General features: G+C 47.8%; 1 protein-coding gene across 1 annotated transcript in view; it reads right to left on the bottom strand.

The window, feature by feature from the left end:
* Positions 1-3,750: 3,750 nt before the first annotated feature.
* The window catches only part of SUGP1 (SURP and G-patch domain containing 1), a 120,933-nt gene continuing 112,922 nt past the window's right edge, over positions 3,751-11,761 (bottom strand). The window contains exon 14 of the mRNA XM_085639720.1: positions 3,751-4,661. Coding sequence (XP_085495846.1) covers positions 4,635-4,661 — 27 coding nt within the window. The 3' untranslated portion in view covers positions 3,751-4,634. The remainder of the gene's footprint in view (positions 4,662-11,761) is intronic.

Genomic DNA, 11,761 nt, shown 5'->3' with positions numbered 1-11,761 from the left:
TCTTGCTGGCCCTCAGGGTCCATGTCTTCGGGGTATGTGGCGTCGTCACCCATGTAGTCCTCCACTGCATCTGTGTCGGAGTGCGTTGGAGAGAATGATGGATCTGTGTAAGAGGTGTGGATGCGTTCATAAAGAACTGGTTCCGATTCCGCCGGCATTTTTTGTTTTAGCGGGATCCTATAAGAGTCCAAAGCGTGCCCTGAAGTGATCTTCCGCTTTCGGAGCATAAGCCTGCCGGTGTCGGCGTCGATGAAGTGGGACGGCGATGTCCCAGTAGTCGAGTGTTCGGTAGATGGGGACTTTGTCTGGGTAACGCGGGTTCTGATTTCGAACATCTTCGGCGCCGTGGATGGCGGCAAACCAAAGGTGATGTTGGCCGGTGCCGAAGGTGCCTTCTGTGCCCGTTTCGGTTCGGAGCCCGACGAGGTCTGGAGGGCTGCCTTTTCCCTGATGCGTTGCAAGGACGCTGCCACTTGTTGCACCTGGAACGCCGACGGTTGTTTGGCGCCGAGAGGTTCCGTCGAGGCAGGTGTGGACTTCTTCGAAGTCACCGGGTCATCGAGCCGAGGAGGGGTAGTAGCCGTCGATGGCGTTGATGAATGTACCTTAGTAGGTGCCTTCGAGGTGGATAGCGATGCAGTGGCCATTTTCACCTTGATGGCTGGTGCCGATTGCTTCGGTGCCGGGGGCCTTTGCGCTTTGACGGTACCGATGGATTGTCTTTTAGGGTCGACGCAGACATCGGCTGCAGCGAGTTCGGCACCGAAGTCCCTTTTGGTGCAGTCGGAGCAGACGGGTTTGGCTGGCGTCGAAGGTGTGGTGGTCCTCGAGCCGACCAGTGTCAGTTTCACTTTCGGTTTCTGTTGAACCGGTGCGATGATTGGTTTCGGTTTCGTGGTAGGGAAACCAGTCTTTTTAGGTAACAATGGCTCTCGCTGAACGTCCGTGGCCGGGCCAGAGGGCGGGGCCGAGGAACTGCGGGATTGGTCTTGGGTAAGGCCCGAAGGCGATCCCTCGACCGGAGCCGTCGACTGACTCACTGGGATATCCTCCATTTGGACGGGTAGGCCTTGCTCCTCACCGGAGCTACCTTCTTCGGCCCCTAAGGCCTCGTCGTAGTCTCCTACCTCATCGTCGGCTTCTTCCCTGTGAAAAAGCTCTTCATCGACATCTTCCGATCGGGAACCGTGTTCGGAAGCGGGGCTGGAGGGTGTATTTTCCACGCTTTCGACATCTTCGTCCTCGGTGCTGAAGATGTTGGTCGGGGCCGGTGCCGCTTGCTGCGCTTCCAGTCGCGCGGCTCGTCGATTCCGTAGAGTCTTCTTGGATCGGAATCGGGCACAGGCCATGCATTTCGATTCGTCATGATCCGGTGAGAGGCATTTGTTACACACCGGGTGGACGTCGATATGGGGGTATTTGGCGTGGCAAACAGGACACCGCTTGAATGGGGTCCTCGATTCCATCGTCGAAGTTCGGTCGATGGTCAGATTTAATGGATCCAAAAAGTTGTTAAAGTCGCTAAACTAGCCTGTAAACTGTCGATACCGATCGGGAACAGTACCGTCGAAAACTAAAGGCCTTTTGGCCTGAAACTAGATTTTCCTAACTTAAGTCAAGATAAGCACATCCGAACCCAATGGCAGAAAAAAACAATCTGAGGATGGAGAGGATGCCCATGCGCACTGTAGTCCAGGGGAGGAGTCACCTATCTCAGGATACTTCGAAGACTCTTCCAGGACAACAACGTGCAAACATCCGGACCCAACACTAGGCGGCGATCTATGCACAGATATGAATTCAGCAGCCCACATGCCTCGAACATCAGTGATACCCCGATTGTAAAGTTGCACATTCGTTTTTTCATAGTAGGAGGTATCGGTTAATTGTCGACAAACCTCCTGATGATATTGCTCTTGGGTCAGTAGAACAATGTTACCTCCTTTGTCCGAAGGTTTGCAAACAAGTGTATCGTCTTTGCATAGTTTTTCTAGTGCCAATTGCTGTTTTCTGGAAAAATTGTTCTTGCCCCTGCGATATTTTTCTTCACACCGAAGTCGCATTAAATCCTTCATGACCAAATCCGAAAATATGTCCACCGCATCCTTGGGCATTTGTGGAAGAAAGACAGATGTAGGTTTGAATGGGCTGCCTCCACCTTTCTGTGGTACTTCTAAATCAGCCAATAGTTGAGTTTGGCTAATGGTTGTCTCACCGGCTTCCACATTCATTTCTAATAGACTGTCCATAGTTCGTAAAAAGTGCGTTGGGCTGGTGCAACCCAGGAGCAGAGATATATATATATATATATATATATATACACACACACACACACACACACACCCACCCATCTACTCTACTCAACAGTCCAATTCACAATACTCCACTCTATGTCTCTGCTCCATTAAACTCCACTCTACTATACTCTGACAATCTACTTCACGCCACTCTACGACACACTCCCTACGTGCCACTTTACTCCACTCTGTTCTACGACACTCTCCGCCACTGCTCCACTCTGTCACTCAACTCGTCTCTTTGCCATTCGACTCTCCTACACTCTATGACAACCTACTCCAGTCTACCTCCCTCTACGCAAAACCTTCTACACCACTCCATGACACTACTTCACTCTGACACTCTGCTCCACTCCAAGCCCCACTCACTCTAATCCACTTTACGACAACCCACTTTCCTTTACCCCACTGACAGCAACGACACTGGTGTACAACTTGGCTAAAACAAATAGCAAAGCCAATAGCTCTTGCATACGGTAGACATAGTGGCTTTTCTTTATTTTTTTATGTTCAACCATGATGCATAGCAGCTGCACTGCTGGCTTAAAAACACATTGATAAAGCCACGTTTTTTTTGTGGCTGGAGGGGTACGGGTGGGGTGGGACAAACCACAGCGGGTAGGAGGTTAGCAGGTGGTATGGGAAAAGCAGAAACGGTTAGGAGAGGGGTGGTGGTGTGTCTCACAGGGCAAGCAACAAAGAGGAGGCAATATGGGGAAAGGAACAACAGTCGAGCAACGATGGGGGAGGGGGCAAGCAAAAACGGGCTAGCAAAGACACTGGGGGAGAGCTAGGTGAAGAACGGAAATGGAAGAAGAAACAAATATGTCATTCAAAGAACAAGCAGTGAAAGGACACTAATCAAAAAGAAGCAATCAGCACTTTTTCCATGCTCGACAGAAGGAATAAACAAAGAGATAGTAACATTGGTGCACGCTGACCAACCAGAAGCCAGCAAATAAGAGCGATCACAAAGCCAATTAATGTTCAGCAGTAAGAAGACTCCAAACTCCCTTTTAGTTAACAAAAAGTCTTGCAAGCGACAGCCCATCACTGCGTAAGGTGAGACATAAAAAGGGCCACACAGCTACTTACCTGTAACACTAGTTTTACAGCATTTCACAGATCTATATGCTGTGTCTATCACACCACCTTGTGGGTGAATTAGGAAAGTACATATTTATTAAGACACACACGCTTTGCCCAAGAGTAGATAACGCAAATGAAAGTGAGTGCCCCTATGAAAAGAGAAAGGAATTACTTTGATTCCTGGTTTTGGGCAGACTAAATTATTTGATAAGCTCAAATGAGAGAGCTGCTGATCCCAGTTAACGATTCCTGTGAAAAGATGCAACGCTTGGCTGGTTCTCCTTGTTGGAGAACTAGCATTCTGTCCCTTCAATGAGTAAAAACGCTTAATGGCAATAAAAGAAAAATTAATCGGCTGACCATGTGGTGTTTTACAGTTTTATTGAAAGCCATAGTTTGTAATACAGGGTTTACAAATGATAACAAAAGTTACTGTAGCACCAACAGTGTCACTTATCAGCCTCACTTAGGGTATCGAAGTAATCAGAGACTGCTTCTAATGGGTAAAGAGAAGCCCTAATACATCTCACTAAAGGCAGGACAACCCAACTCCCCTCAAGACAAAGACATCAGCACAAACCAACTGGATTTGTGTCATAAGTGGTCCCAGAGGGGATGAACTTCCGGCCCAAAGCGTTAAATGTTTCCACCCCTGCCCTGAAGTTACAACAGGGAGTTTTACCAACTGAGACTTTCAATGAAAGTAGACCAGCTTCTGATTGGTGGCAGAAGCAACCTGGTGGCATGAAGCTGGACTTGGTTCCTCCACCAGGGCCCTCCGCCAGCTAATAACACAGTGAGACAACGGGCTGACTTCCAAAATACAATCAGGTGTAAATGAACTGGAGTTGCGGGTTCAAGAAGTAGCTCAAGGTTCACAGACACAGCTTGCACAAAGCTAAAACATGGAAAAGAAAAACATCCCAAATAAACCCCCCTCCCCCGCCCCCCCAAAAAATATTGACCTGTGTGACTAAACAAATAATATATACACGTTTTTTTATGGACACTTTAAGAGTAGGAATGAGATCTTCAATTTTGGATTTTTTATCTACTTCATAAGGTGACCTTATCTGACAAGTGTAGCCAATGGAATGGACATACATATTTTGGGGTCACAGTGTCTAAGGTCAGATGCCTCCACGTGACTCATGAAGTTCCTTCAATCGGGTAAAATTATAATATGAGAGAGGAACAGACACTTCACAGTAAGATGTACAATAGATGCAGGAACTTTCTGGAGCAGGCTCAGTAGTACGGCCGCCTTGGGTTATTCTGTAGGTGGAAAGAGAGAAGTCAGGCATTAATTATGCTTAAGGAAGGAATAAAGAGGGAGGCTCTGCCAGAGTGGCAAAACAATCAAACTCTACAATATTGAGGCTTGAAGTACAGGTTCATGCCAGCAGGTGACTGAAGAAGAGCCTAGGAAGAGATACAAACTCAGGCAGGTACACTGTTCAAACAGCCAACCATCTGAACACCCTGTGAACAGCAGCACACAAAACAGCATCAAATTCTACATAGCTCTTCATTCGCCCAACATAAAAGCCTCTATTTTGTAACCTTGCACTAGTAAACAATTATAACAACGCCCATCCAGCTAAGAAAACTAGAAAAAAGTGTCACAATGAGTTAACGCCAGAGAGCTAGTTACTTATATTTGGCACCAATCCTGATGGATACTCCATCTACCTGAAGAACCATCTCTACCTGAATCGTCTCCAGGTGCTACGCTGGATCCTGATTATTTGAAATAGGTTCCCACTTTGGCAGGAGGCATGCGACTCCTCCATGACACTGGGAACAACCATAGGTACATCACTGAAGCCACAAAGGCACTGAGGCAGTTCTTAGTCCATTTTTTTCTCCACAACGGGTCAGGACTGGTGAGAATTTGGCAAGCAGACCGTGCATAGACTCGAAAGATCAAAGGTAAGTAACTTGTTCTTCTGACTGATATTTCTACCTGCACAGTCCTCACTGCTTCAATCCATATCAGGGTAGAACCTTAACGGTAGTGGGTCAAACTGCAGACTCCTTATCTTTCGAATATCTCTTGGCACAGGACTGGAGCTCGAAGATTATTCAGCATAGACCTTGTGCACCAGTAGCTAGTGTTGTGTGGCTCAGTGTCGACTTCGCTCTGGAAGAAATGACTGACACTGCATATAGACGCCTACCAAGTGTGTGGATGTCAGTTTCTTTCAGGATATTGTCCGTCAGTTCCTCAGACATGAAGCCCAAAAACTAATCGGTTGTGCCAGTGTGTGCATCTCGGATTTGTGGCATTTTCTAAATGGGAAAGACTTAGTCCATTCTACAGATCACAGAGATGAGAGGTCGGGGAGGAATCTGCCGTTAAGAGTATCCACCTGAAAGAGCATTATTGAAGGTAAATAACTTCTGATGGTCATTTGCAACAACAGATTCCTCACCTTTACAATAGATACAAAAGTAGTACCTCTTAAAGGTGGTGGGCCTGTGGAATGGCTCATACCAAAGTTTTGCAGGATCGAACAGCCAAAATGCCCTTCCCATCAGACCAGTCTGTCAAGGCAGTAGTGCTTCGCGAACGTGTGCACTGATGTCTACGTTGCAGTCTTACAAACATCCAGGCCAGTTACTCCCCATGCTAACGTATTTGGTAGCAGCCTGGGTCCTTGTGGAATGGATCTTCAAACTTGCTGGAGGCTGCTTTTTGGCAGTCACATAGTAGATTTTAAAGCAAATGAGTATCCAACTGGCAAAAGCCAGTTTTTGCTCAGCTTTGTCTTTTTTTGCCCCAGAAAATCCAATAAAGAGTGGATCACCTACCCGATGATCAGCTCCTCAGTAGCGGACCGAAAGAGACAGCACAGGGCACCATGGAAGTGGACAGGCTGAAACGAGGCCCAACTGGACTTCTTCAGTTCCTTCCTTGACTTACTCGAAGACTTAGACCACAACAACGACCTATCACAGGACTTGAGTGGCGCTTACATGCAGCTCCAGTTATCACTTTCCGGGTGGAGCAGAGTCTGAATGGGGGACACCTACTAGCAGTCAGGTGTTATGCTAAGAAATTGTTCAGATCCAGTCTGGCACCTGCAGTTTATTTTCAAGGTGAGGAATCTGCAGTTAGAAGTGTCCATCAGAAAGCATCATTTTCTCAATCACCTCATCCATTTTAGTACCAACATAGCCACTGAAAAGCTGGTCAGCAATCTGGTATTTCTGGTACTAAGAATGTAGCAGCTCAAAGCTCTGCAAGAATCGAGATGGTTGGGCAAACAGGAGTCTTCCAAGTCAAGGGATACCATCCAGTCTCCCAGCCCACAGAGCCAAGAGAACTTGCGCAAGGGACAGCATCTTGAATTTTTCCTAGTGGAGGAAGGTGTTCAATACCCAAACGTCAGGAATGGGACAGAGCTCAAAGTCCTACTTCGAGACAATAAGGTGGCAGGAGTAACATCCCTGACTGATCCCAAGCTCCTAAATGGGCTTTGTTGCTTCCTTACCCAGCATTGCTAAGACCTCTTGCTGTATCAGAAGAGGCGGAAGGGATTGGAAAAGTGAAGCGCCTGCAAGGGTAAGGAGTTGACATTTTGGACTATCTGCAGGACCCTGCGGTCTGTCCTCAGAGCCCTCAAATGCGCCAAAGGGGAAAGCCATGTTCCCCTTCAGAGCACCCAGGCTGCAAGTGCTCCATCAGGAGCAGGTAAAAGGGGCTTTGCCTGGGGGTAAGGGAGAAAGAATGCTGGTGCTGCTGCCCGTGGTAGCACCAGGAGCCACTGTACGCACTCTACTGGCACAAAACGCGAGTGTCCTGGATACCCAGAATTGGACATAAATACCCCGCAAGGCTCACCCCAGAGGAAGTCTCCTCATTTATGGCCATCCTTAGAAAGCCTGCTAAGGTGCTGGAATTTTCCCCGCCTACAGGGGAAAAACCACAGATAAATTGGTGTGATTGTTCAACAGGTTAGTAAGGCTGCCAATGCCAAAATGGCGGTCCTCGGAATCCACAAAGCTTGTGTCATTCTCTGTGCAATTGATGGGTGTGGGATGCCAGCCCCAGGGAACAAGCTGCAGCCAACCGCTTCCTTCAACCTTTCCAGGGCGGAATCAACCTTTTCACCAAACAGGCAATCACTATCAAGTGGGACATCCATTAGGTTGGCCTGGACATCCCCTGAAAAACAAGCATTGAAAATGCAATAGGTCTCGCCTTTTATTAAGTTAAAGCCATTTGCTTTGCTATACAATACCATTAGCAAAGCAAATGGCTATAACTTAATCAAAGGCGAGGCCTATTGCATTTCTAATGCTTGTTTTATAAAGCAATAAGATCTTTAAAAGGCCCTCTGCTGCCCGGAAGGAGCAAGCCGCAATAATGACTCCCTTTGGCAGGCCCTGGAGGGGAACCGCAAAAGGCAGTCTGGGGGTCACCACTGCTGCGCCTCAGAGGCGCTTCTGCTGGAAAAACTAGGCTTCTCTGTCACGGCTTGTATTCTTTACAGCCCCGGAGATGTCAGAACACATGTCGGGTTTATACAGTAATGGGCTTTTTTAATTGTCTCGTTTCTATGGCGCGTGACCATGCAGCATGGTGATTGGTTCCAAGGATCGAGGACTGAGGGGTGCTGCGGGTTGTTATGTCTTATGTTCGGCGCTTCTAGAACGTCCGCGGCGCGCAAAGGCGCTTCAAAGCACTGAGTGGGGAACGGCAGAGGAAAGGCGGAGACCAGAGAAGGAAGGAACGAACAAAAAAGGTGGATACAACATGGGGCCCGGGGAAAGGGGAGCGTGGTTTCATTCAATTGGGAATGCCCATGGGTGCTAAACGCTTTCAATGGTACAACCCAAATACTGTCCTAAAGCAATATCAAATCAATATGTGGAAATAGGGGTAGAAGAAGGGGAAACGGGGAGAAGTAGGGGATTAAAAAAAAAAAGGCATAAGGACAGTAGGAAAAAAACATGGTTATGTCATGATGGCTGCTGGCACAGCGCTTATTCTGCCTAAAGTCGGTTCTAAGCGCATTTTGACGGACAATTGCCCCTTGCAATATGACAAGGAAGATAAAAAGGAACACACGATCGGGGTGTGCAGCAGGAGAGACACGAACATGCATGCTGCTGTTATGAAGGCTGCGTGCACAGCACCCACTCTGCCCTTTGAGAATGGAGAGGGTAAGGTGGGGTCATGAGAAGGAAGGCGAGGAGGTTTTGTGGCGGGGGGGGGGGGGGGGGGCGGGGCAAGGTGAAGGGAGAGAGTGAAGTAGTAGACCATATTAATAACCCTTAATGGTTGCTTGCGTTAATGCTCACCATGTGCCGCTTCAAAGCGCTACAGTTGAATGAAGGTCTCTGCTTTCCCATCACAACCCAACTGCAGCCACTGCTGACGTCATTCGAAATTCAAGCCAGCAAGTTAACAGATTGGTCAAGGGCACGCCAAATCTTCAGCCTTCACACAATGGAAGGAGGGGCCCGACGGGGTGAGGGAGGGAATGCGAAAGCACGCCGCTATGCGCACGTGTGCACATCTCATGTCCATACGGGTGCACATTTTGTCCACCCGTACGCTAATTAAAGTAAACAAAGATGGCGTCGGGCTGTCCACATGCGCGTGCATTTTTTTGTCCCTCCCTACGCGTGCACCTCTTGAATCGATTACAAAAATCGCACGCTGCTAACGCCAGGCGAGACCTAAAAAACAGTGGACCACAGCAAGGCATGATGGTAGATGGCAAAAGGGGAGTCAATTGTTCGCGCCACAAGTCAAACATGTCCAAACCTGGATCATTTGCCTGCATCCTGTCAAATCTCATACAAGTTCAGAAAGCTGATCCTTCAAGTGAGGCTATGCAATGATATGTACCACTTCCCATAAAGCTTGGTAATAAAGGGTCAGGACACAAGTTACCCTAGACGACCAGACAGCAAGAATCCCAGGGGAGAATTTTCTTTAGCCCCCATTGCCTTGATCCCTTTAGACTCTCAGTCTGCAGGAGCTGTAAGGAACAGCCAGGATTCTACTTGGAGCAGGACGACACCCTCTGTCACGGGCAAAGAAAGACTTCGGGGCACTAGGCCTGATAGTTCACTGCTGGAGCTGAACTAGGCTTAACCAGTGCAACTAAAATGGGCTTCCTTAAGGACTCCTTGCACAGCAGACGTGGCTCAGAATCTAAAGAAGCCTGCTGCTTGATTCAATTCAGAATTTTCAGTGTTTTTTTCCTCTGTAGGCAGAGAAAGTTCCAGCCCCCTTGCAGGCTTTCTAACAATGACAAATCCTCCGAGGGGGGGGGGGGGGAGGCTTGCGGGATATTTATGTCCACTTCAGGGTATCCAGGACACTAGCATTTTGCAGCACCAGATCACCAGTTGTGTATGTGCGTCAAGGCGGGAGAAGATTACCTTCATCACTGCGGTTGTCATCTTTGTCATGTTGTACTAGGTCATGATGTTGTGTTGTGTCTGATCTGAGTATGAATCAAAGAGCGAATACAGTTAGTCCAAATATTCATCTCTTGACAGAAGCCTGTATTGAGACTCCTCCACTAACGTTTAAGTCTGGTGGCAAGAGTGCATTAGTATGGCCTTTTCCTTGGGAAATTTGACTGAGCTTTTCAGTCTGGAGGATGGCGCAGGAGCTCCAATGAGAATGCAGTTGGTGGTTTCCCTGGCAACGACTTGCAGTGGTGCCGTAAAAGGATTTGGATAAGACTGAGTAGAGCCGACTGGCCCAAAGTACCTGCCGGCAGAATCCCATTCTTAAGTCCTGTTCACTCAATGTATCTCCAGAGAGTGTGCCAGAACAAAACCAACATCACCTGTATGAAGGCCGCGACCTGCATGCGGTCAACCCAAGGAGCTGGGAACTCCTGAAATCTCAGAGTAGGTACCTGGACCAGCGCACGGCCAAGAAGTGGCGTCGGGTAACAGCAACCGCCTCTGGATCCGAGAACAAAGCCAAGTCTCACTGCAGGGCTCATTTGTTTGCTCCTTAAATACTTAGCACCGGAGAGTTCCTTCTCTGGTGTTGCTTAGGTTTCTTATTTGACCGGCTTTAGAAATCTTGGAAGACTTGCTAGTGGACGGCAAGCAAGAAGGACAAGAGTGGAACCAAAATCTGTATCTCTTCCATGATCAGAGGACATCGCTGACCAGTGCCATAAACAGCTTGGCCTCCTGATTCCCAATGGCTTTGAGATGTATGACAGCCGCATTAATGCGTAACCTATAATCATGTCTTGGCCCCAGGCACACTTCATGAGGACCAGAAACAGACATCTGTTATGGCATGGCTGGTATCTGCTTGAACCGTGATTTTTAGGACAGTGACTTTCTTTCAGAACTGCAGTAAAAAAAGTTTAGAAACAACAATCCGTCAACAAGAGCACTCCTGATTTATGTCAAAGGGTGCTGAAAAAAGGAACTGAGGTGGGTCTTGTTTTTTTGGCCCACATGAGTTCATGTCCAATGTCGCACCTGGCATCGAGATGGAGCTCAGCGCCACTTGCCGGCATGGGAGAGCCATTTCAACTTTTCCAGATTCATTCTGGTATATGGATTAGATTTAATATGTGAGAAATCATCTGAAAGAATATTGATCCATCAGAAATGCATGGAGGTGTGCGCTCTGCAAAAGTGTTTTCACCAACAGCATTTGTGTCCTAAGTCTGTCAAGGGACAGTTAAGACTGAACACTAACATCAGTCTGTGACCTCTGCAACTAGGTAGATGAACACTGCCCAGTTTGCTCTATGCAAGTGCTGACCTAATGGCCAAGTCCACTGCTACATTGGCTCTTCCTGTCACTGCAGTAAAAGGCGAACTACGCGCCCCTGGCTCTGCTCGAGATCTGGGACGGAAGGCTCATGAGCCTCGAGCCGCTACTGCCTTACCTCCCTTTCTTTGAAAATCAAAACGTATATGACACAAAGCACGGTTGATCTTCAATACTGAAAATCACACATACGCCATAGGTAGTGAACTATTTAAAGATTTCCTTACATTGAAGAGGAGTCAAGTACATCCAAACACTGCGAGATAAACAGCAGAACATTCAAGCAAGAAAGAAGCCAACATTATAAGGGGCAGGACAGAGAACGTCAGAGGAATTATGAAACTATGAAAACAAGGGGCAGCTCTGCTGACTTGAACATTTCCTTGAATTTGTAGGAACCTCACAGAAGCCAAGAGGGCTACTTAATACAAGCCAAAGGGACCAGTCAATAAAGCCCATGGCTTCATAACACAAGATAATCAATGGTGCGGGTCACAACACAAACCTATCTCATGAAGGTGAGGAGCTCAACACCTTGACAGGCACTTCTGAAATCCCTTGTAACGCCCTGAACGTCTCAGGATCGTTTAACAGACACGAC

The sequence above is a fragment of the Triturus cristatus genome, chromosome 12, assembly GCF_964204655.1.
Source record: "Triturus cristatus chromosome 12, aTriCri1.1, whole genome shotgun sequence".
In the NCBI taxonomy this organism is placed as follows: domain Eukaryota; kingdom Metazoa; phylum Chordata; class Amphibia; order Caudata; family Salamandridae; genus Triturus; species Triturus cristatus.
Note: the sequence above shows the minus strand (reverse complement) of the source record. Positions and strands in the feature narration are given on the sequence as shown.